A 24,373-nucleotide genomic window follows, 5' to 3' on the forward strand; every position below is an offset into this window, starting at 1 on the left:
ACGATTGAACAACATATTTCCTATAAAAAATTCAACCGAAGAATGTCGTAATTCAAGAGAATAATACGAAGGAATGCATTGCATTTTCGAAACTTGGCAATGCCAATTTTATATTTAAATTAATCGAAAGTCACTGACCGCTATTGCACTTTGTGTTCAAATATACTGTCATTATGAAATCTTTCGAAGACAATGATCGATTTCAGTAGGTTTTGGAAGATTTATAATAAGATGAAATGAATATATTATGAACGCTCGAGTATATCAAGACGATGCTTATGATTTTATTTAATTATTTGATCTCATCTACAATGGGCAGTAGTCCGGAACATTAGAAATGATTGAAAGGTTAAATTTGATTCTGAATCAATGTGAGATTCTTTATACGATAGAAAAGAGGAAAGTTTAGAAAATTGTGTTGGAATTAACATACGTAGAAGAAGCAAAAATATCCAGCGATAATGTGTCTTTGCGGGTAATGGAGTAAGGTTGTCGTTGACCCAATGTAAATCGACAAATCATCATCATGTCTGTTCAATTGGATATCGTGGTAAGGCCAGAAGTCCGGTTGGACGCTAAATGGCTTAAGACAGATTTGAAGCGTTTACTTTATCGAGATGGCTTGGCTGAACTTTGGAATGAAATGATACGCGACGGTGAAATTATAGGTTCTTTCAGCGATGGCCTAATTAATGCAGCAGGCATAACAGCCAGAAAAGGTACGAGAACGGTATTCGATTAGACCCGATTTATGTAAACGCGTACAAAGTTTTCATGGGTCTTTGAAATTTCCAGGTGAAACCGGCCATTATTATTGCAACATGAGCGTGTTGTCGTGCTTGTGTTGCGACGGTATATGTGGCCCGCAACACGGCTGTAATTGCGGGCCTTGTCAAAAGTTGGACGAAGAGGAAGCAACCAGAGTGAACACTTTCGCGGAGAAAATTACCCCAGCTCGACGTATCATGGATTCTTGGCTTTGGGGTCCACAACCATGTAAAGAATTTGTTGTACCGTTTTGTCGTTTATTCGTACAGTAGAATCCCGTTCATCTGGTTCGAGAATAGGACCAGACCCAGTCCGGATGGATAGGACACGGATAGCTTTGCGCTAAAATAATAACTAATTTTAACGTTCATTGACGAGAGATAAAGAGCGACGATTACGAACCGATCGAAACTTAAACGTAGACTCTGATATATTAGCTAATTAGCAGAGCGAAAATAAAGATGGTGATTATGTTTTTGTAATCCGGATAAACGGAATTCCACTGTATTATCGTATGTTTTCCAACGTTTCTGACAGTCGACGAATTCCCGCAGCCCTGTCAGATCTAGTCGAATGTATCGATTTATTAATCAAAGAACAAAGGAAATTATGTCACGAAGTAGGAAACAGCACACTATCTTCGACACGGCTGAAACAACGATTGGTAGTGGCACGGCGATATTTGATGGCTCTCGTTCGTCACAAACCACAGGAGACCAAAGAAATTCCAATGGCACCGAAACCTGCAGCTAAATTACAGAAAATGTATAGTATAGCGGTATAATGTAGCAATTAAGCCTCAATTAGGCATTCCTCGTGCTTAGTCTTTAGTCTAGCACCTTTCAAATAAATGCATTCGGACATTCTTGTAAGTGTCAGAGATTTCGAGGTATAAGGATTCGCGTGTTCGATTGCAAATTCGTAGAGTAAGTCCGATCAGAGACGGGAGGTGTAACGATTACTCGTATTCACGACGCATGTACTGTAATTTCAGGATGAGAGCGAACGAGAAGGCGACACTGGGTTTGGCGCGAGTGGGCTCTCGCGCCGCTTTAAATTTTTCATTCGCCTACTTAAGGCGGGCTTGGAGATCCGGCGAGGACATAGAATTTTGCAGCGAGTTGTTATCGGAATCATTGGAAGCTTTACAATCGTTACCAGAAGCGACGCTTTTCGATGAAACGAACGTTTCTCAGGTTTGGCTAGAAGTGGTGGAACGATCAGCGAAATTCTTAAGACAAGTTGTCACAGGGTACACACCGGGATTTTTAGCTTTCGACTCGAATTTGCTATTTAATCGAATATCATGGGACGACATCCTCTCCGATTTCACAGGATTACTTTGATTTCTAGGGATATAGCGAACGGAAGATCGTGGTCTCCTATACCGTTGACCGACCAGCACACGGCTCTTTGTCTGTTGCTGGAATTAGTGACGCAAAGGGCTACGCTGTCCAGTTTGTTGGATTCCGTGTGTCTGTTGCTTCACCTGAGCGGGAAACACAAGCACCAAGATAATCGCGTGATGCCACCCGGAAGCACGGCGCCTTTGATACCGTTGCTAAGACGACTGAACACCATTCCACCTTCGAGGTCGAGACGTCCGGACGAAAACGTCGTGCCGGGCCCGTGCGAAGTTCTACTCAAGTACTTGAGATTACCGGAGGACGACAGCACGTCCGTCGATCTACGAAAAGCGGCGGTGATCGTGATGTGCAATCTGAGTAGGCTGGCTGCGCCCCTTCTGCCGCCGTTGATAACCGACAGATTCCCAAGAAATCAGAATCAAGCTAGCCAGAAAGTTCTGGCTTGGGGCAGCGTCAAGTTTGGGAACGGCACGTCTCCGTTCTATTGCGACGCGATCGCGGAGCTTGGCGTTAAGCAGCTTTGCTGCAGCGAATGCGCCCTGATGATCCTTTCGACCACCGGGAACGTCTACATGATGTATTACGAGTCCGAAACTCATAAAACCGTGAAAGCTACCACTCAGTATCCTCAAAGGGTGCACGGTTTCTCGGATAAGCCGGTCACCATGATCGCTTCTCACTCGGACGGCAAGCATTACCTGGCTCTGACGCAAGACAATCTGGTGTATTCGTGGGGCAATGGAGTCGGCGGACGATTAGGTCACGGGAACAGGACGTGGTACCACGAGCCGAAATTAATCGAGGCGTTGTCCGAGAAGAACATCACGTTGATCGCCTGCGGAAACACCTACTCCGCGGCGCTCAGTTCGGACGGTGAACTGTACACTTGGGGAAGAGGAAAGAACGGAAGACTGGGCCACGGAAATTCGAACGACGTCACGGTTCCCACGCTGGTCACCGGCCTGAACGGGCACATGGTTATGCACGTGGCGTGCGGCAGCGACGATTCTCAGACGCTGTGCGTCACCGCGTCGGGGATAGTGTTCTCCTGGGGCGGAGGTTGCGACGGCTCGAAAACGCCGAAGATAGTCGACAAGCTGTTGGACATAAACGTGACGAAGGTGTACTGCGGCGGTCAGTTCTCGGCGGCTCTGTCGGCGTACGGAGAAGTTTTCACCTGGGGCAAAGGCGAGGCTTACCGTTTAGGCCACGGGGACGGGGAGCAGCACGTCGGTTTCCCGAAAGCGGTCGAAGCGCTGAAAGCCAAGAAGGTGAAGGACTTGTGCGTCGGAACCTCGCACGTGCTCGCGTTGACGGAGGACCAGCTGGTATACGGATGGGGTAGAAACGATTACGGTCAAATCGATCCGGCGTTGGAGAGCGTGCTGCCCGAGCCGACCGTCTGTCCGACTCTGTCGGGGGAAAACGTGATGGGGTTGGCTTGCGGACCGAGTCAAAGCTTCGCGTGGTGCACGTCGATATCGTCCGTCGCGAGCAGGGTACCGTTCGTGGTGGACGTCTCCGAGGACACCTTTCGACTGCTGGACACTTTGCTGGCGAAGGCCTGCGAAGGACTGCCGGGCCCGCGTCCGCCGACTCAGGACCGCGAATGTTTGGCGGTGGCCGCCTTGAATTTGCTCCGATTGCAACTCCACACGATGATCACGCACAACATCGACGCCAAGTCCGTGGGGTTGCTTCTCACTTCTCTGAAGCAACGGTGCGTGATGCTCGCGAGCGGAAGCGGCATCCTGGCCACGATCCAAGAGGCGGCCCAAGCGGTCCTGCAGACCGGCTGGAGCATTCTCTTGCCGACCGCGAACGAGCGAGCGAAGACGCTGTCCAATTTCTTGTCCAAGTCGACCGGGAACGCGGACCAGGGAAACGCCAATAATCACTGCAACAACAATGCCAACAACAACAACAACAACAACAACAATAACAACAACAACAACAACAACATGCACAGCAATAACAACAACGGTGGCAACAACAACATCAACACCAACAACATCATTAACGCCAACAACAACAACAACGCCAACAACAACAACAGCAATAACAACAACAACAACGATAACAAGGGACAACGGTTCGTGGCAGACTTGTTGGTGTCCAGCTTGATGGCGGACGGCGGTTTGGAGTTGGCGCTGAAAACCGCGATCAAAGCGGAAATAAACGAGCTGATCGACGACAAGGAGTTCCTCGCGATGAGCGGGACAATGGACGCGAGTAAATCTGGCGACGCGCCGAAACAACCGAAAGATTCCAACTCGGAGAAGAGGAACAACAATAACAGCAATAACAACAACAACAACAACAACAACAACAACAGCACCAGCATTTCACTGTTACAGCTGGTGAAGCAGCTGATAAAGAACGGCACCTGTACCACGCAATCTCGACTGCAGTTGGGTTGGCAGGAACAATCGAGTTTCGGCGACGAGGAACCTTTCTGGCGGCAGAGAAACGAAGCTTCCCCTAGCTTGAACCTCCTGCTGAAATTTCAACGGTTGGTGGTGGCTCAACTGTACGAGTGCGTTCACCAGTCGAGAACGGAGAACTCGCGAGATCAGGAAATGCTCGGGGCGGAGTCGCTTTTGAGCAAGTACATCTCGCTAATTTCCGTTCACGTCACCGAAGTTGCATCGTCGGCGGCCGAACTGGCGAACCTGAGTCTGAAGCAGTTCGTGTTCGTCTGCACCGTGCTCAAGGGAGACATCGTTCACGTTTTACTGCCAGAGTTGGTCACTTGCCTTATCCTGTTGCAGGTCGATTATCCAATGTTGTTGCTTCAATTGAATTGGATGGAACGAATCGGACCGCTGTTGGAGGCGCTCGATCGATTCAACAAGTTGGTGCCCGGGATCGAAAGAAACGAGGCGGACGAGCTCTCTTGGCCGGGCATCATAGCTCCGCAGCACAGCAATAAAATATCAATTTCCGACGAACCGTCCGTCATTCGTTGGGCCGACTTGGAGAATCACAATCGCGACGGCGGTCTCTGGGTGGTGGTGAACAACAACGTGTACGACGTGCAAGACGTGGTGCGATTCGAGGCGACCGCGGACTCGCTGGAGGCCGGACTCCGCGAGAAGACCGCGCTCGGCTGGGAACACCAGCCGCCGCCGCCGCCGCTGCCTCCGCGATCCATGATGGATTCCTACTTCGTCGGGCACTATTGCCACTCGGAGCCGGAAAGCGCCGAGATCACGATCCACGTGACGGACGTCTGCTCGACTCTGCTCGACACGGAGCGAGCCCTCGGTTTCCTCCTCGGCTTGCACGCCCACCGAATGCGGCAGAGCTTGCCGCTGCAACCGGCCGAAGAGGAGGCTAGAATCTGGCTGAACGCCAACTTCCTGCGGGGCGGTTTACAGATCCTGCAACCGCCGAACCCGTACGAGGAGGAGAAAGGAGAGGCGAGGAGCAACACCTCGACGGCGGCGAATTCCCCGACGGAGCCTCTGCTGCCCGTCCGGACGAAGAACGACGAGCCGCAGAGGGACGAGAGAGCGCACAACCGCGTCACGGGGTTCATCAACGCGTTGGCCGAAACCCACAAGACCGAGCCGCAGGTGCAAACCTTCCTGACCATCGTCGACAAGTACTCCAAGGCGAACAATCTGTTGGCGCACGCCGAGTTTTCCGGCGACCATCCGGTCGAGGAGGTCGGTCGGTTGTTGATGGCGGTGATAGTGAAACACCTCGATCTGGGATGTCAGGCGATCGGATCGATCGATCAGGAAATCTCGGGGAACCCGAGCAACGGGAAACTTCCGAAGCCGTTGGCCGAAATGGTGCGAGCGATTCACCAAACCAAATGGAATTTCATCCGGATCAGGCAACAACAGAACAGAAGCTACAAAGAGGTGTGCGCGCCAGCGTTGGAGAAATGCCGGTTCCTGCTTCACGAGATCCGGTCGGCCACCAGTTACGAGATCAAGGGACTGCGAGACTTGAAGCTGCTGTATACCGTGCCGAGGTTCAAGAAGGCCGTTCAAACGGTGATACGGGACATAGTTCGCGGGAACAGAGGACCTCCGAGCAAACCGGAGGACATTGTCAACGTTTCGATTCAGAACGGGAAGATCAGGAAGAAATCGGAAGAGGATACGACGCCGAAGGAAACGGCGGGCGTCGGTGCCGCGACGGCCACCACTCCCGCCACCGGCGCCGCCGCCGCCGCCGCCGCCGCCGCCGCCGCCGCCGCTACCGGGATCACGACCGCAGCCTCGGTCTCCAGCAGAGCTTCGCCGTCCTCGCCTTCCAAACTGGAGAACAACACCTTGGAAAACGACACGAGGAAGAGAATCGGCAAAATCCTCGAGAAAATCAAACAGAAGCCGCTGAACATCGACGCGAACAGTCTGATGGTGAACATCATAGACTTCGTCGTCAACGAGGACGGCGGAGACGTGGAGACTCTGCGTCGGGCCATGTACTGTCAGACGCAACGGGCCAAGTTGCGAGAACAGGGAATCCTGATGATGCAACAGTTGCTCGGGAAGGATAACTTGATCACGTCGGTCAAGTATTCGCTGCTGAACGGCTGGCTGGGTTTGACCCACGAGAACGGACACGGCGACGAGAGGACGATCACGCATTGTCTCGACAACATTCGATCGATAACACCGTACCAACAGTCGCGAATCATTTTGGCCGAAGCGGAGGTGACAACCTGGGCGGTGAAAGCGTTGCGCGCGTACGTCGTTCAAGCGGAAGTGACCAGCAAGCCGAAGATCAGCGACAAGAGCAGCTTGAATCAAGGAACGTACACGTGGCTGCGAAAGCTGCCCAGAGCCAGATTCCTTTTGACCATTCTGGGCATGCTGACCAATTATCAGCACGCCAACGAAATCGGACTGCTGATCAACTCGGGTACCTTGTCGAGCGTGTTGACGTTGCTCAGGCAGATCGGACCTACCACGGTGAGCTCGTGCGGGGCCGTGACAGGGACCGGGACTGGCGCCGCGACTGGAATCGCGAACAAGAATGGGAACGGAAACGAAAATGTCGCCGGAAACAGAGCAGCAGCAGCAGCAGCAGCAGCAGCAGCAACAACAGTCGCGACATCGTCGGCGATGGTGGGAACGAGCGCGACGGGAACGGACGAGTTCAAGCTCAGAGACACCACCATGGCCATATACGAGGACACCTTGGAAAAGGATAAACCGCCGAGCGTTCAACTGACCGGGAAAGAACTGGCGGCCTTGATGAAGGTCGGGACTCGCGTGGTTCGCGGGGTAGACTGGAAATGGGGCGACCAGGACGGTCCGTCGCCGGGAGGGCTGCCGGAGGGTCGCGTCATCGCGGAGCCCGCGGTGGACGGTTGGGTTCGGGTCAAGTGGGACAACGGCACGACCAACTCGTACCGCATGGGCAAGGAGGGCAAGTACGACTTGAAGCTGGCCGAGCCGTCCACGCCACCGGTCACCGACAGCGACCTCGACACGCCGCTCGACACGGTCAAGACGAGCGTGCAGAACACCGCCGATTCCTACGTGCCCGACATACACCCGACCACTTGCCTCAAGTCCGCCTCTCTCACCCTCCTCCGCATCCTGTTGCTCTGCTGCGGCATAGTGGCCGACAAGGTGACGCCGTCCGCCGTCAAGACGCTCGCCTCCGTGCTGCGCGGCGTCGCCTCTTCCGCGCACAAGGCGGACTCGGCCGCGACCGTTCAGACTCAGTCGTTCCAGTCGTCGCAAAGCTACGAGGAGAACTGGGCGACCCTGAGCATGCTCAGGGTGATCGCGAACTCGTCGGAACTCTGCAAGTCTCTGAGCACGAAACCCTGGATCGACTTCCTCTTGAACGTGATCGCCGAGGAGCGCAACGCCAACTTGGAGAAGCAGATAATGGCGGTGCGGCTGTTGAGCACCGTTCTACCCTGTTGGTCGGCGGACAACCCGAACGCCGTTCCGTTCCTGGAGAGGACGTTCCGCATAATAGGCCGGATCGCTCTCTCCTGCGATCTCGGCTCCTCGTACGAACCGTACGCGAACAAATGTCGCGTCACTCTGACCGCCTCTCACAGTTCCACGATCATCGAGGAGTTGGTCTGCCTGGTCAGATACCTGCACTCCGTTTCGAACTGGAACGGGACGCTGAACGCGTTCCTCGCCTCGAAATTGTCTCTGGCCTCGGATCTGCTGAGCGACGGGCCCCTCTTTCACATACAGGTGAACGAGAACGGCGGAGAGAACAGCGTCAACATTCAGCAGACGGTGATGGCCGCGCTCGTCGTGATCGGAGGCCTCGACGAGAGGCCGAGAATCGGAGATTCGGTCGACGTGGACGGACAGATCGGCACGATCTACAGATTCACCAAGCACGCCAAGGTTCTCGTCAAGATGCACAACAGCGACGCGCGCAACAAGCTTCCGTTCTTCTCCGTGAAGCGCATCGGCGAGAAATTCCGGTTCGATCGCATGCCCCTGCCGGACACGTTCCTGCCCACCTGGGCGAACCTGCTGCTGGGCCATCGCGGCATGGACAAGCGTCCGAACGGGATGCCGGTGATCGCCGGCGCGGTGAACGCCTCGGTGCTGCGCACTCAGCAGCAGCAGCTCGCCGCGTTGAACGCCGGCAAAGCGGTGCTCGATCACCAAACCAAGTTACGGAAAATACTCAGGCAGCCGATCAACAAGATCAACGAGGGGAACACGAACGACACCTACGTTGCCAGCGGCACCGTCGCCGGCACCGTCGCCGGCACCGTCGCCGGCAACGGCAGAGTAACGGAGAACAACGGCGAAACCGGCAGGCACGGGATACGCGTCGTTGCCCGCCAAACCCTCGACCCTCGGTCTCCTTCTCGTCCTTGCTCTCGGTCCCGTAATCGTCCTCGCGCTTATCTCGCGGCGGCCGATGCCCGCAACGCCGCGGACGACGACTGCAACGACGCGGAACAGGAGGACGCGCTCGAAGAGGAGGTGGAGGAGGAAGAGGACGACGACGACGACGACGACGACGTGGACGACGACGACGTCGACGACGACGACGACGACGTGGACGTCGACGACCAAGCGGACGACGACATGGACGACAACGACGAGGAGGACGACGACCGCGTCGACAAGAAGAGAGACAAGTCGAACGTCCAAGGGGACAACACCGTACGACGGGGGATCGAGTGCGAGATCAACGGTTGGATCGCTCGCGACAACGCGAACAGCAACGACGAGATCGGCCTCGTCGGCGTCAACAACGAAACCGCGAGCGAGCGCGAGCGCGGAAACGACAACGAGAACGTCGGCGACAACCTCGGCGACGAGGTTCACGAGAACGGTAACAATCAGCCGGAAGACCTGGAGGGTTGTCACGACAGACGCGTGACCTTGTTCCAAGAAATGTTGCTCCGAGCCACGAGAGCGCAACCCTTGAGACCCATGTTCAAGCGGAAAGAGTTGGAGGAAGCCGCTCTGATCGTCTCCCAATACCTGGCCTCCGAGGTGAACCATTCGCCCATCCAACGAGTCGGCGGAGGTCCGATCTCGGATCCCGACTCGCCCGCGTCCGACTGCTCGCTGCTGTCGCTGACCTCCAGCCAGAAGAAGCATTGCGCCAGGAACACCGAGAGAAAGAGTCCACCGCCCATGAGTCCGCTGGTGGCTCAGCTGACGGAGATGGGCTTCCCGAAGAGGAGCGTCGAGTTCGCGATCAAGAGCCTGAGCACCGCGGTCGGTTACATCACCGCGGAGAGCGTGGTCGCGTGGCTCCTCGAGAACCCGGACGCCGCGTTGAGCGACAGCGAAACGTTGTCGAGCGTCTACGGGCTGTCGGACGCCGAGGACTCGACCAGCGAGAACATCGACGACTCGCCGTCGGCGAACGACGCCGTCTCCTCGACGATACCGCCAAACTACATGAAACGCTCGGATTTCCTCTCGGTGGACGAGTACGCGACCTACGTCCGAGACAATCTGGCGCTGGGCATGCTGGTGCGGTGCTGCAAAAGCTACGAGGAGATCGAGTACGGGGACGTGGGTCAGGTGATCAAAATCGACCCGGAGGGTCTGCACGACTTGAACGTGCAGGTGGTGTGGCAGCGGAAAGGCGGCACCTATTGGGTCAGGTTCATTCACGTCGAGCTGCTCGGCCATCCGCCGACGATACCCGGCCCCGTCGCGCTCAAGGTCGGCGACAAGGTCAGGGTGAAGGCCTCCGTGACCGTGCCCAAGTACAAGTGGGGCTCGGTGAACCATCAGAGCGTCGGATTCGTCACGGCCGTGATAAACAACGGGAAGGACGTGTCCGTCGACTTCCCGCAGCAGAGCGGCTGGACCGGTTGCGCGATCGAGATGGAGAGGGTGCCGTCCTGTCATCACTCGGTCTCCTGCAACTCTTGCCACCTCTTGCCGATCTCCGGCCCCCGGTTCAAGTGCAAGTACTGCGAGAACTACAATCTCTGCGAGAACTGTTTCTACACGAAGCGATGCCACCGCCACGGCTTCAATAGGATCGTGGAGCCGGGCTCGGCGGCGGTCTACGCCGGCAAGCCGGGCCGCTATCACAGGCAAGACTTCACCGAATCCTCCCTGATCGACGACTGGTCCAAGTGCATCCGAACGCTGACGGTCTCCTCCAGGGAGAACTGGGCGTCCCGACTGGTCGACGAGTCCGGGTGTTACTGGCAGAGTTGCGGCGTGCAGGGTAAACACTGGATCCGCCTGGAGATGCTGCCCGGCATACTGGTGCACTCGCTCAAGATAATCGTGAACCCGCAGGACAGCAGTTACATGCCGTCGCTGGTCGCGGTCCACGTCGGCGATTCGTTCGGCCGGCTGGTCGAGCTGGTCACGGTGAACGTGCGGCACACCGACACCGCCGTCCTGCTTCTCCAGGACTGCAAAGAGTACCACCCGTGCATCGAGATCGCGATCAAGCAGTGTCGAAACGGCGGCATCGACTGCAAGATACACGGCCTTCGGATCGTCGGCAAGCGGAAAATGTTGGAGAACCAGCTGGCCTCCTCGGTCTCGTTTCTCGCCTCGGACTGGGAGGTGGTGCAGGAGCAGAGCAACTCGCAGAGAGCCGCCGAGGCGCTCCAGCACTCGGCCGTCTACGTCTGGGGGCTGAACGACAAGGACCAGCTGGGCGGGCTGAAGGGATCGAAGATCAAGCTGCCGGTCTACAGCGAGGTTCTCTCAAAGCTGAATCCCGTGCACATCGCCGGCGGCAGCAAGACCCTGTTCGTGGTCAGCCAAGAGGGGAAGCTGTACGCCTGCGGCGAGGGGACGAACGGCAGGTTGGGCCTCGGGGACGACGGCAACGCCTGCGAGCCGAAGCCCGTCCCGTTCCTCAGCCAGTACGTCATCAAGAAGGTCTCGGTGCACTCGGGCGGCAAGCACGTGCTCGCGCTCACGCAGGACGGCAAGGTGTTCTCCTGGGGCGAGGGGGTGGACGGGAAGCTGGGCCACGGGAATCGCCTCACCCTCGATAAGCCGAGGCTGATCAAGTCCCTAAAGTCGAAACGGATACGAGACATCGCCTGCGGCTCCGGCCACTCGGCCGCGATCACCAGCAGCGGCGAGCTATACACCTGGGGCTTGGGCGAGTACGGCCGGCTCGGGCACGGCGACACCGCGAACCAGCTCAAGCCGAAGCTGGTGCAGGCGTTGCTGGGCCAGCGGGTGATACAGGTCGCCTGCGGCAGCCGGGACGCGCAAACGATGGCGTTGACCGCCGACGGCTCCGTCTACTCCTGGGGCGACGGGGACTTTGGCAAGCTGGGCCGCGGCGGCAGCGACGGCTGTTACACGCCGCTCCTGATCGGCCGCTTGAACGGCATGGGCGTCGTGCAGATCGAGTGCGGAGCTCAGTTCTCCCTGGCGCTGACCAAGTACGGAGAGGTCTGGACCTGGGGCAAAGGCGACTATTTCCGGTTGGGACACGGCAACGACCACCACGTTCGCGAGCCCACGCTGGTCGAAGGACTGCGCGGCAAGAAGGTGGTCCACGTGGCCGTCGGCGCTTTGCACTGTCTCGCGGTGACGGACACCGGTCAAGTGTACGCCTGGGGCGACAACGATCACGGACAGCAGGGGAACGGGTCGACGATCGTCAACAAGAAGCCGTCGTTGGTGCACGAGCTCGACGACGCGAGGGTGAACCGCGTGTCCTGCGGCTCCAGTCACAGCATCGCTTGGGTCTTCACCGATCAACCGGCCGGCAGCAACCAAGAGCCGGTCACCTTCCCGACCCCGAAGGATCCGCTCGGGCAAACGTTGCTCCGACACAGCGAGACCGCGCTCGGGGACGCGAGCGGCGCGTGCACCGTCGCGGCTGGCAACGTCACCGGCACCGCTCTCGGGCTGCCCTCGTGCTCGACGAACGGCGCGGCGGACGCGGTCGTCCCCGGGACCAGCAACGGCGCTTACGACGACGACGGAGCTCACCGCGGCAACGCCACCGTCGGCAAGAACAAGCGGCCTTCTTTGGCGAGCATCGTCCTATCGCTGGAGAGCAACGTGATGAAACAGCAAGCGCTGCAGCACGTGATAAACGCGCTTCGCATCATGCAAGCCCGCGTGGCTGTGGTGACCGCGTTGCAGAGTCATTCGTCGGCGATAAGGGTCGGCGGCGGCGGCGGCGGCGGTGGCGGCGTCGTCGCTGTCGGTAACGGCAACGTCAACAACGGACCCGGCGTCGGCACCGGCGGCTGCTACATCCTGGCCGAAGCACCCTCGGACGGCGCGGCGATGTTGGGCAACGACGAGCCGAGCATCGGCAACGGAGGACACGCCGTCTATCAGAACGTCGGGGAGAGCTCGCAAGGCGGCGGCGAGGCGCCGGCGAACGCCGCCGAGGCGGTCAACTTGATCGGCAACACCAGAGCCAGTCCGGAATCCGAGGATTACCCGCTGATGTCCATGTTCCCGTCAATGTCCAGCTCGGCGAGCCTTTCCTCGCGAGCGTCCAAGATGTCGAGCAGCGCGATGAGCGTGATCGCGGCGACGCTGACCTCGAACGCGCAACTGGTCGGCGAGGGAAACGGCTCGGTCGACTCGAGCCTGGACGATTTCACGTCCACGCTGACCGAGGAGGACGCCAGAATGCTGGTCGACCTGTTGAAGCTCGCGGTGGCGGGTCGAGTCTGCAAAGGAGCGACCGAGACGATCTCGTCGGTGCTGATCGGCCTCGCGAAAGCGAACCATTCGATTCGAACGATGATACTGGAGCTTTGCATCACGGAGCTCGAGGACACGGTGGCCACCTCGAACAACGGCGGCAACCTGCCGCAGCCGGTGGTGCAGGAGAGCCCGCACCCGTACATAGACGGCACCACGTTGACCGGCCACGTCAAGATTCCCGGCGCGGAAGCGCTGAGGGTCGAGTTCGATCGACGATGCTCCACCGAGAGAATGCACGATCCGTTGGTCTTCATGGACACCACGAACCGGGTGTTGGCGGTGAAGTCGGGCCGGGAATCGAGCGAGTGGGCCGGCGAGATTCGGCTGGCGGGCGACGAGCTCAGGTGGAGGTTCTCCTCGGACGGGTCGGTGAACGGCTGGGGCTGGCGGTTCACCGTGCATCCGATACTCGCGACTCTCGCGGCCCACGAACTGATCTCGGACAGGGCGGTCCTCTCGCAGCCGTCCATCGGGCTGGCCGAGTCCCTGCTGGACAACGGTCTGATCGGACTGGACAGGAACGTCGCCACCCGGCTGGCCGCGACCCTGGCGCAGTGCAGTCAGCTGAGCGTGTTCTCGGCCGAGCAGCGGATGTGGGCGCTCAAGAAGCTGCAGGTCGTCTACACGAGCGGTCCGGGCGTACGGCCGGAGGTCGCTCTGACCACCCTGCTCGGCTCCCTGCCTCAGGCGTTGCTCAAACAGTACGCCTACGAGGATCCGCTGGTCAGGGGAGGGAAGCAACTGATGCACAGCGACTTCTTCAAAGTGCTGGTCGCCCTCGCCTGCGACATCGAGCTCGACGGGATGCAGTGTTGCTCCGAGATCCACAAATGGTCCTGGTTTCGCCGGTACTGCCTGTCCGCGCGAGTCGCGAAGGCTCTCGTGAATCGCACGCCGCTCCCGAGGCCGTTCTGCCTGGAGGTCGCCAAGCGCATCAGCGAGATGACCACGGACGGAGAAGGGACCGACAGCAGGGATCACGAGAGTCACGAGCTGTTCAAGCAGGAGCACGACGAGCAATTGCTGCAGTGGCTGAATCGCAGGCCGGAAGATTGGACCCTCTCGTGGGACGGATCCGGGGCGATTTACGGCTGGGGGCACAATCATCGGGGTCAGCTGGGCGGTCTGGAGGGCGCCAAGGTCAAGTTGCCGGTCCTCTGCGAAAGTTTGTCCGCCCTGAGGCCGGTTCAGCTGACCGGCGGAGAGCAAACCTTGTTCGCCGTCACCGCCGATGGGAAGGTCTACGCGACTGGTACGCGCGCTGTCTCTTCCGTTGTTCTTCCTTTCGACAAAACACCTTTCGAGATCGTTAAAGCATTCCGGCGTTTCGCAGGATACGGCGCGGTCGGTCGTCTCGGGATCGGAGGAACCGATTCCGTGACGGTCCCCACCCTCCTCGAGTCCATCCAGCACGTGTTCGTGAAGAAGGTCGCGGTGAACTCGGGAGGAAAGCATTGTCTCGCGCTCAGCTCCGAGGGACACGTTTACTCTTGGGGGGAGGGTGACGACGGTAAACTGGGCCACGGAAACCGATTGTCCTACGACCGACCGAAACTGGTCGAAGAACTGCTGCGCACCGAAATCGTGGATATCGCTTGCGGCGGCAATCATAGCGCGGCTATCACGAGCACCGGCTGGCTCTACACTTGGGGCAAAGGTTTCTCCTCTCTCCTTTCTTTTGGAGCCGCGCGTTAAGGTAGTAGCATTATATTACACGATTCGCTAATGTTCCATCGTCAGGCCGATACGGGCGTCTGGGCCACGGAGACAGCGACGATCAGTTGACGCCGAAACGGGTGGAAGCGCTGCAAGATTACAAAGTGATCGACGTCGCTTGCGGAAGCGGAGACGCGCAAACGCTTTGCGTGACCGACGACGATAACGTTTGGAGTTGGGGCGACGGAGATTACGGGAAATTGGGCAGAGGTGGCAGCGACGGTTGCAAGGTTCCCATGAAGATCGAGTCCCTGGCCGGTCTCGGGGTGATCAAAGCCGAATGCGGCAGCCAGTTCTCGGTGGCTTTGACGAGATCGGGAGCGATTTACACCTGGTACGCCGTTTCGCCGGTCACGCGTCTCCTCTCCTCTCCTCTCCTCTCCGTCGTTCGTTCCGTCGTTCGTTCCGTCGTTCGTTCCGTCGTTCGTTCTCTCGTTCTTCCTTTCGATCTATTCCCTCCTCTTTGCGCGCAGGGGCAAAGGAGATTACCACCGGCTGGGTCACGGCACGGACGATCACGTGCGAAGGCCGCGCAAGATAGCGGCTCTCCAGGGCAAGAAGATCATCTCTATAGCGACCGGTTCGTTGCACTGCGTCGCCTGTTCCGACAAGGGAGAGGTGTTCACCTGGGGCGACAACGACGAGGGTCAGCTCGGCGACGGGACGACCAGCGCTCTGCAGAGGCCGAGGCTGGTTCGCGCGCTGCAAGGCGAGAAGATCACCCGGGTCGCTTGCGGTAGCGCGCACACCGTAGCCTGGAGCACCACCAAAGAGGCGCAGACCAAAATGCCCGCCGTCACGCCGATGGAGTACGATCTGGTCAAGGATCTGCCGTTCCCCGTGCTGCACAACCGCCTGGTGCTCCTGCATCATTTCGCCGAGCTGCTTTGCCCTTGCTTGCCGATGTTTCCCATCACCGGGCCCATCAGTCTCAGCAAATTGGCCCCGATTCTGGTCTACAGCATCAAAGAGGCGACCTTCCGGAAAGTGGTCCAAGCCACGATGGTCAGAGATCGACAGCACGGCCCGGTGATCGAATTGAATCGCATACAAGTGAAGCGAGCGAAAAGCAAAGGTGGCCTGGCCGGGCCGGACGGCATAAAATCGGTTTTCGGTCAAATGGTATCGAAAATGTCCTTGCTGACTCAAGACGTTCTATTCTTTCCGCATCGCGTCTGGAAAGTGAAGTTTGTCGGTAAGTTGACCATAACGACCGTAACGAGAAGAACGCGACGGACGCACCCCGTTCGTTCGCTTGATCCGCGAATCAACTTTTCTCCGCAGGAGAGAGCGTGGACGATTGCGGCGGTGGTTACAGCGAAAGTATAGCCGAAATGTGCGACGAACTGCAAAACGGTTCCCTGCCGTTGCTCATACCGACTCCGAACGGCCGAGAAGACAACGGAACCAATCGAGACTGCTTCCTCTTGAATCCGACCGCCGATTCGCCCCTGCACATGAACATGTTCCGATTTCTCGGTATCTTGATGGGCATAGCGATAAGAACCGGTAGCCCGTTGAGCTTGAATCTGGCCGAGCCCGTGTGGAAGCAACTCGCCGGTAACTCCTCCACGCCCGCCGATTTAACCGAGATCGACAGAGATTACGTGCCCGGTCTGCTGTGCATTCGGGACATGGACCCCGACGAGAAGGTCTTTCAAACCCTCGAAATGCCGTTCTCCACTCCATCGGCCGTAGGACACGACGTACCGTTGTCCAACAGGTATGCGCCAATCACAGCTATTCACCCGACAATCTCTTTGTTTATGTTCGTTCATCGAATTTCAGGTATCAAAAGATTACCCCGGCCAACAAACACGAGTACGTTCGATTGGCCTTGAATTATAGGCTGCACGAGTTCGACGCCCAAGTGGCCGCGGTACGCGACGGAATGTCGAAAGTGATCCCCGTACCTTTCCTCGCGTTATTCAACGGAGCAGAATTGGAGACAATGGTCTGCGGCAGTCCGGATATACCGCTGGCTTTGCTCAAGTCCGTCGCGATCTGTAAAGGTACCAGACACACCGAACCCCAAGACCGTTCCTACCGAGGAACTCGGCCAATTCTCCTCATTCCCGCGTTCTTTCAGGCATCGAAGCAACCGCGCCGCTGATTCAGTGGTTCTGGGAAGTAATGGAAGAGTTTTCCAATCAGGAGAGATCCCTCTTTCTGAGATTCGTTTGGGGAAGGACTCGTTTGCCGCGTACGATCGCCGACTTTCGCGGTAGAGATTTCGTCCTGCAGGTAAGACCACCGTTTCTTCTCTTACTCGGTTATCGGGTTTTACTCGGCATTCTTTTATACTTGCTCGTTCCAAGTACGACGAAACATTCTGAAACATGTTCGAATCTCCTATTCTCTCTCTCTCTCTCTCTTTCTCTCAGGTAATGGATAAATACAATCCGCCCGATCACTTTCTTCCCGAAAGTTATACGTGCTTCTTCCTCTTGAAAATGCCACGCTACTCGTCTAAACAGGTACTCTGTCAAAAATTAAAGTACGCAATACATTTCTGTAAGAGTATCGATACCGACGAATACGCCCGAGTTCAAGCTGCTACCAATTCCGACACCGAAGAAACCGATAGTCTAGCCAGCGAAGAGCACACTTCGCTTTAACGAAATCGATCTAGTCTGTCTTCTGTTTTCTCTACTTTTTTTTCTTTTTGTTTCTTCCTCTTGTCTCGTTCTTTTTGTTTTCATTGATACATCGGCGAGTAGTTCCATCGATATGGATCCATCGATGTAGCTATGAACGAAAAAGAGAAAAAAAATGTAGATGACCCGTGTCACGGTCATCGATCTGCGGAACGCTTCTACGTCGTATTGCACGCGTAAGTACGATATTTCCTCCCTTCGACATAATAATGTTGTTTACTCGTATCGAATGAAAATTATGATATCGCTTCTCCACTCCTCCTCTCCCTCTGCCTCTGCCTCTGCCTCTGCCTCTGCCTCCGCCTCCGCCTATGCCTCTCTCCTTTTTTGCTTTTTTCTCCGTCTCCCCGATTCTCGTAGTCCGATCGGTTGTAACGCACGTACATGTACGCTTTACGCTGTATACGACTGTCGTTCGAAAAATCTAATACTAGTCTAAAGCATAATGTATACGTTTGGCTCCTCTCGGAGAATTAACGCGTTGAAACCAGCTTCCGTGCGGAGAAACCATTACATTCCAAACGAACGAGTTCTAGAATTTACCCGAAATATTCCGTTCATTCTCTCTTTCCCTTCTTTCTTATCCCCTTCTATCCCTTTTTCGTTGCAACCCGAGTAAACTTCAATTATATATATATATATATATCTTTTAACGTAAACGTAACATTTTTTATAATCTGTAAATGTATAACTATTATTTATTGTCTAGCTAAATGCCGATACAATAAAAACCCAAGTATTGTACACAAATAATTACAGGTATACAGGTGCGTCTGTACGCTAAAAACGATAAACCAAGAGAACGAATGCGTCCACGTATGTAATGTTATATACCGTATCGAATATAAATAAGTAAATATACTCTAATATCGTCAACTACAGTAGCAGATTGCACTTTCCATGACGAAGCAAAGCAACCAATAGTTTCTAGTTTACAAAGAGTAATAAAAACTTTTAAACGACCATACTTTGATTATTTTGATTTCCAACAAAAATCTAGTATAGTATTTTTAAACGTAAGTCGCCTTCCATTTTCTTCATTATTTTATCGCCTAACAAAGGCAGAGTGTCGAAAAACGCTCGGTGTGATCAATTACAAAGGGATTTGTAACGACCACGAGGCCGACAACGATCACGATGACGACGACGACGACGACGACGATGATGATGATGATGATGATGTACAAATATGCAAACAGGAGTAACAACAATAATTGTATTACAGTTAAAAGTTTGATACGGTACAGCTATAAATTGAGTAACATTGTGGAAACAATGCGGGTCAACGAATTAGTTATCGTATCGCCTGACGCGCGCAACCAACTCGATTACTAGTAAAAATTTCTTATAGTTTATACGTGGCAAACGGTTTAAGCGGTAAACCGTGGATTAATAATGGTACAAAATATAGTCCTCGTCGTACCAGAAATCCTCTATCGAAAGATAACTTCTTCGACGATGCTACTGAACGATACAAAGAACCTATTGCGTTTCGCAATCGTAATTGCACGCGTCACCGTACAAAAATAATTTAATCTTAAACAGCTTCAGATATTATAATAATTATTTTCGATAAAACAAAACTGTAAGAATGATAGTGTACGGAGAGAAAGAGAGAGAGAGAGAGAGAGAGAGAGAGAGAGAGAGAGAGAGAGAGAGAGAGAGAGAGAGAGAGAAAACAGTGGTGCAATAATAAACTTCGCAGAGTAGTAAAGTGTACGTAAACCGGAGCTGCAATTACGCGAGGTCTCACGAAATTCGCGTTACATCTCCCAGACAACAGACATGTTCCGGCTAATGAAATTTAAGGTACGTGCGTACGATGCGACTCTTTCGAGTGTCCTATCGAGAAAAGGAGGCATTACCGAAAACTTTCCAATAAACGTTTCTTCTTTTCTTTAGTTGCACGAAAGATGCGTCGGTCGCTGCGTGAAATCGGTGGCGACGAGAGCTCCGAATTCATCTTGCACCGTACAATTGCCGAACGAAGCGGACGTCGTAGTAATCGGTAAACGAAATATACTCGTGGGTAGTCTATTCCATGGTCCATCGAAAGGATTGTTCGCAGGCGGTGGCAGCGCTGGTTGCAACGCGTTGTATCATTTGGGAAAACACTGTATCAACGCCGTACTCCTGGACAAATCGAAATTGACGTCCGGTACTACATGGCACACCGCCGGACTAATATGGAGTATACGTGGACCGAGCGACGTCGAGCTTCAACTGCTCAAAGTTACGAGACGCGTGCTCGATTCGTTGGAGAATGAAACCGGTATAAATCCAGGCTGGATAAACAACGGCGGGCTTTACATTGCCCGCACTAACGTGAATATCCAAGAGTATCCAAGAATATTCGAGAGAGCATCAGGAGCGCGCATCAGGTATGCGAGGGAGAATATTTTCTGGAATGGGTTTTCAATGTTTTAGGAGAGATTAGCTGAATATAAAAGGTTCGTCAGCGGATCGAAAGCTTTCGATATCGGTGCTCGTTTAATCTCTCCAACGGAAGCGAAACGCTTGTTTCCTTTGCTCGACGAGAATTCCTTTCGAGCAGCCATCTACTCTTCGAAAGATGGAGTCGTTGATCCAACCATGTTGATAAATGCTTTAGTGAAATCGGCGAAGAGCAATGGTTGCCAGGTGATTGGCCCATTGCACTCGAACGAGGTAAAGTCTTCCGCGTCGCCGAAACTTCTTTTACCGCGTGTTTCAGGTGATCGAAGATTGCCCCGTCACGAACATCCTAACGAAGGACATTGCTCCGAACAAGAAGAAGGTTTGCGGTGTCGAGACACCGTTCGGAATTATAAAAACCGGCGTTGTCCTGAACGCTGCCGGAGCTTGGTCGAAAAATCTTGCGAACACGTTGAACATAGATATCCCTTTGGTACCGATTAAACACGCTTACGTCGTGACCGAACCGATGCCGGGAGTAGAGCAACACCTTCCGAATATAAGGGATCCAGACCCCAGCCTGTACTTTAGAATTCAGGGAAACTCCATCGCGATGGGTGTTTACGAACGAAACCCCATCGTACTCGAATCCGTAAGTTTTCATCCGCATTCTGGCTTCGAGATCGTCCTTGGAAACACGGGATTCGACCGGAAATCGTTAACCTACGCGTTTACGTTTATTCGAAAGGCGCCCGAGGAATTCTCGTTCGGTCTGTACGAGTTGAATTGGGAGAATTTCAACGAACATCTGGGTTCCATGATGCAACTCGTTCCGGGACTATCCGCAACGGGAATAAGGGCAACCGTGTGCGGCCCGGAAAGCTTTACGCCTGATCATAAACCGATTATGGGTAAAACTATTCTCACCGTTTCTAATGGAATACAATACGAACGTGGAGTAGTAGCGAATCGTTTCATTTTTGCCGACATGTTTCATTTAACAAAGGAGAGGATCCTCGGTGTACCGGATTATTTTATTCTTGCGCGTACAACAGCGCTGGCATGATGTTGGGCGGTGGATGCGGAGAACAAATTTCACATTGGATAATTAATGGTCGACCGGATAGTTACATGTTCAATTACGACATCAGACGGTACGTATATTCCGCTCGATCGGTCGGGTGCGCATCGATAGTCGTATTACATCCACCGATGCACCTCTCATCTTGCAGATTTATTCCAGAGCAGAGAAAGAATTTGGCTTGGATGACCGAAAGATCTCACGAGGCGTACGCGACAAACTATAACATTGTATTTCCACACGATGAACCTTTAAGCGGTAGAAACCTGAAAACAGACCCTTTCCACCATGTAAAGTTTTATATCGAAAGTGAACCACGCTTTTGCCGGTGGCAGTGATTCCCGTGAGACACGACGGTCCTCGATAAAACCGTTCCCGTGTTGCAGCTACTGATCGAGCAGGGTGCCTTCATGGAGGAACGTCAAGGTTGGGAACGACCAGGATGGTTCCGTTCGAGCAGGAAAATTCAAACGATGCCGTACGATTACGGCGTGCCTCGAAACGAAAGGAACGAGTATCGCGAGATCTTAGAAAAGGAATACAGTTTCGAGTTTTCGTCGTTCGACGTCGTTGTAAGTTGACGCGATATTACACGAGTCACCGTCACGCGAAAGAATCTACGTACACAAATAATGTCCATGCGTTCCCGTCAGATTCGAGAAGAAGCTCTTGCCTGTCGAAACGATGCCGCTTTGTTCAACATGTCCTATCTTGGAAAATTTTATCTTTGCGGGCCGGAAGCGCGAGAAGCCGCCGATTATTTATTTACGGCAAACACACGGCGCGTTCCAAACAAAACTGTTTACACTTGCATGCTCAATCGGGCTGGGGGTGTAGAAATGGACTGCACCGTTACGATCATGGAACCCGGTTCAAGCGGAATCGTAAATCCGATATTTAAAGGCACCGCGTTCTACGTCGGTACGTTGTTTCTATAATTTCCGTTACAGTCGATTCATTACAGTCAATTGAAACGGTTTTCCTGTACGATTATTTCGAATATTAGTCTCGAGCGGAGCGTCAGCGTATCATGCGTGGGCTCACATGAACAAAGTCATAGAGAAAAAAGGCTTCGATGTGTCGTTACACGACGTTACCGAACAAATTGGCATTCTATCCGTTCAAGGTCCCAACAGGTATCGTATGCGTAACAGTCTTTATACGTGTACGCCTAATTTCTGGAAAATCCCCTTTCTGCAAACATGTCGAATCTACCAAAGTTATTTCACATACGCAGCCGAGAAATAGTGGAATCGTTGACAGAAGACCAAATTTCGGACGAATCCTTCGAATTTTCGACCACCAAGCTAGTCAAGATTAGAAATCAACTGACACGTTTGATTAGAATCAGTTTTGTCGGCGAACTTGGCTTTGAGATACATATACCGAAATCTTCTTGCCAAACCGTTTATACGGCTTTAATGGAACGTGGAAAAGAATATAACATGAAACTCGCTGGATACAGAGCACTGTACAGTCTTAGTTGTGAAAAAGGTACGCGAAACCGTTCGTACCCGTTTATAGAGTCCAGTCGAGAACATTGAACTAGTAATTACACAATTTCCTATTGGCAAGGTTATCATCTTTGGGGCTCGGACCTTCGAACGGACGATAATCCTATTGAAGCTGGATTAGAATCAATTTGTCGCAATACCGGCCATTACCAAGGAAAGTTTGCGCTAGATCGATTGCAACGGAATGGACTCAAAAGAAGACTGATACACGTACATTTGGACAGTGCCATTCCATTGTGGGGTTTAGAACCTATTTACAGAAACGATGCCCTTGTTGGTTATCTACGGAGAACAGAACGAGGATACAGCTGTGGTAGATCCATCGGACGCGGGTAATAAGAATACAACAGATATAATGCGATTACTTTCTTCTATTACCAAACAGAATAATTCAATATTTACTCTTTGTTTAAATAGATATATTAAACATCCGAACGGAGAATGTGTATCGGATCAGTTTCTAAAAACTGGACATTATGAAATCGAAGTAATGGGAAAACGCCATAAAGCTCATGTTTATATAAAAAGTCCATTCGATCCTCTGAACAAAAGGTTAAAGGGAATATACGACGGTAAAGAAAGTCTGTAACTCTGAAACATTTAAATAATCTTTGTTCGCAACTTAACAATTAATGTACATCTAACCTGCCAAAGGATTAGCGTGTATAGTAATATTGTTTATTCTGGTTTCCGTAAGGGGTTTGTAATTTTTTGGGTTTACTGGTAATTTTTCCAGTTGTTCTAATGTTTCTATCCCATCTATTACCCTGAAAATAAAAAATGATTATAACATGTTAAGCATTGTTATCATAAATGTCGATGCAAACATTAAAAAAGATAATTACTTTCCGAATAAAGAATACTTCAAATCTAAATGTGGTTGTGGTCCGTACGTGATGAAAAATTGACTTCCATTTGTATTTGGTCCATTGTTTGCCATAGACACAAGACCCCTCGCGTTATGTTTCAATTCTTCCTTGAACTCGTCTTCGAATTTACGATTCCATATCGAAGTCCCACCTTTACCAGTTTGCGTAGGATCCCCAGTTTGAACGATAAATCCTTTTATGTTCCGGTGAAATAAACAGTTATTGTAGTAATCACTGGCGCACAAAGCAAGGAAATTCTATACATAAATTATTTGCAATTAATAAATTATGCATGCGCGCACACACACACACACACACGCGCGCGCACACACACACGAAGAATAATAACTATAGAAAAGGATGAGAAATAATTACCTCGCATGTTTTTGGACACAATTCACAAAATAATTCTATCTTTATATCACCGACATCGGTGTGTAGTGTTACGCTCTAAAAATTAAATATTTATCTACATTCAAGGACCACAAATGTAAAAAAGATATCGTTTCTACGGAAAAACATGTTATTTACTTACGCACCATTTCTCATTAGATTATTTGTTAATTCGTTCAGATCGAAAGAATTTTATTACTTGTTACGAATAAAAATTCACATTCCTCGCAGCACACCATCTACGAGATCGATGAAAAAACCGAGTACAATTATATATGCACATATAGTCGGCCATTTTAAATCGTATACAAGTACCAACGAAATCAAATGTATGCAGTTATTTGCAAACAAATTGAGACCCTTTTGCCGAATTATTTCTCAAATAGTTGCAAATTAACGGAATAATTCGGAAATATATATCTGTGAGAAAAAGCGATAGATTTAGAATTGGGAGAAGGATTCTAAAACATAATTGA

General features: G+C 52.9%; 3 protein-coding genes across 6 annotated transcripts; 2 read left to right on the forward strand and 1 right to left on the reverse strand.

Annotated features, from left to right (window-relative positions):
• The first annotated feature begins 323 nt into the window (after window positions 1-323).
• Window positions 324-19,264, forward strand: HERC2 (E3 ubiquitin-protein ligase HERC2). 4 transcript variants are annotated; one of them, XR_012999764.1, is made up of 13 exons: window positions 324-719; window positions 796-996; window positions 1,323-1,533; window positions 1,763-2,020; window positions 2,122-14,525; window positions 14,607-14,930; window positions 15,014-15,323; window positions 15,463-16,184; window positions 16,274-16,712; window positions 16,778-17,001; window positions 17,079-17,233; window positions 17,374-17,822; window positions 18,356-19,264. XR_012999764.1 is itself a non-coding variant. In XM_076372371.1 (12 exons), the coding sequence occupies exons 1-12, from the start codon at window positions 527-529 to the stop codon at window positions 17,605-17,607; spliced, it is 15,675 nt and encodes a 5,224-aa protein (XP_076228486.1). In that variant the 5' UTR covers window positions 324-526; the 3' UTR covers window positions 17,608-19,264. The 4 variants fall into 4 exon arrangements, 2 of the variants coding, with proteins under 2 accessions (XP_076228486.1, XP_076228487.1); XR_012999765.1 differs by having other exon boundaries at window positions 18,406-19,264; XM_076372371.1 differs by having other exon boundaries at window positions 17,374-19,264.
• A 35-nt stretch (window positions 19,265-19,299) lies between these two features.
• Window positions 19,300-23,224, forward strand: LOC116432029 (sarcosine dehydrogenase, mitochondrial). The gene is made up of 14 exons (XM_031988299.2): window positions 19,300-19,455; window positions 19,549-19,654; window positions 19,715-19,971; window positions 20,074-20,286; window positions 20,360-20,692; window positions 20,789-20,951; window positions 21,047-21,194; window positions 21,273-21,411; window positions 21,508-21,693; window positions 21,775-22,042; window positions 22,128-22,257; window positions 22,359-22,615; window positions 22,697-22,967; window positions 23,053-23,224. The coding sequence occupies exons 1-14, from the start codon at window positions 19,432-19,434 to the stop codon at window positions 23,222-23,224; spliced, it is 2,667 nt and encodes an 888-aa protein (XP_031844159.1). The 5' UTR covers window positions 19,300-19,431.
• LOC116432039 (peptidyl-prolyl cis-trans isomerase-like 3) lies at window positions 22,987-24,217 on the reverse strand. The gene is made up of 4 exons (XM_031988326.2): window positions 24,044-24,217; window positions 23,880-23,954; window positions 23,481-23,761; window positions 22,987-23,402 (listed from the first exon to the last, which is right to left on the reverse strand). Exons 1-4 carry the CDS (start codon window positions 24,044-24,046, stop codon window positions 23,276-23,278), a joined length of 486 nt encoding a protein of 161 aa, XP_031844186.1. The 5' UTR covers window positions 24,047-24,217; the 3' UTR covers window positions 22,987-23,275.
• Between the last annotated feature and the right edge of the window lie 156 nt (window positions 24,218-24,373).

Source organism: Nomia melanderi, chromosome 11 (assembly GCF_051020985.1).
Source record: "Nomia melanderi isolate GNS246 chromosome 11, iyNomMela1, whole genome shotgun sequence".
NCBI classification, from domain to species: domain Eukaryota; kingdom Metazoa; phylum Arthropoda; class Insecta; order Hymenoptera; family Halictidae; genus Nomia; species Nomia melanderi.

Excerpts from the sequence above, each read along its gene's own strand:
- HERC2 (XM_076372371.1), top strand. The coding sequence starts at position 527 with ATGTCTGTTCAATTGGATATCGTGGTAAGGCCAGAAGTCCGGTTGGAC. Across the intron at positions 14,526-14,606 it reads TGGGAAGGTCTACGCGACTG|GATACGGCGCGGTCGGTCGT; the intron begins GTACGCGCGCTG and ends GGCGTTTCGCAG. Across the intron at positions 16,713-16,777 it reads GACGTACCGTTGTCCAACAG|GTATCAAAAGATTACCCCGG; the intron begins GTATGCGCCAAT and ends ATCGAATTTCAG.
- LOC116432029 (XM_031988299.2), top strand. The coding sequence starts at position 19,432 with ATGTTCCGGCTAATGAAATTTAAG. Across the intron at positions 22,043-22,127 it reads AGGCACCGCGTTCTACGTCG|TCTCGAGCGGAGCGTCAGCG; the intron begins GTACGTTGTTTC and ends TTCGAATATTAG. Across the intron at positions 22,258-22,358 it reads TCCGTTCAAGGTCCCAACAG|CCGAGAAATAGTGGAATCGT; the intron begins GTATCGTATGCG and ends TCACATACGCAG.
- LOC116432039 (XM_031988326.2), bottom strand. Across the intron at positions 23,762-23,879 it reads TGTGTCCAAAAACATGCGAG|AATTTCCTTGCTTTGTGCGC; the intron begins GTAATTATTTCT and ends ATTTATGTATAG. Across the intron at positions 23,403-23,480 it reads AAGTATTCTTTATTCGGAAA|GGTAATAGATGGGATAGAAA; the intron begins GTAATTATCTTT and ends TTTTATTTTCAG.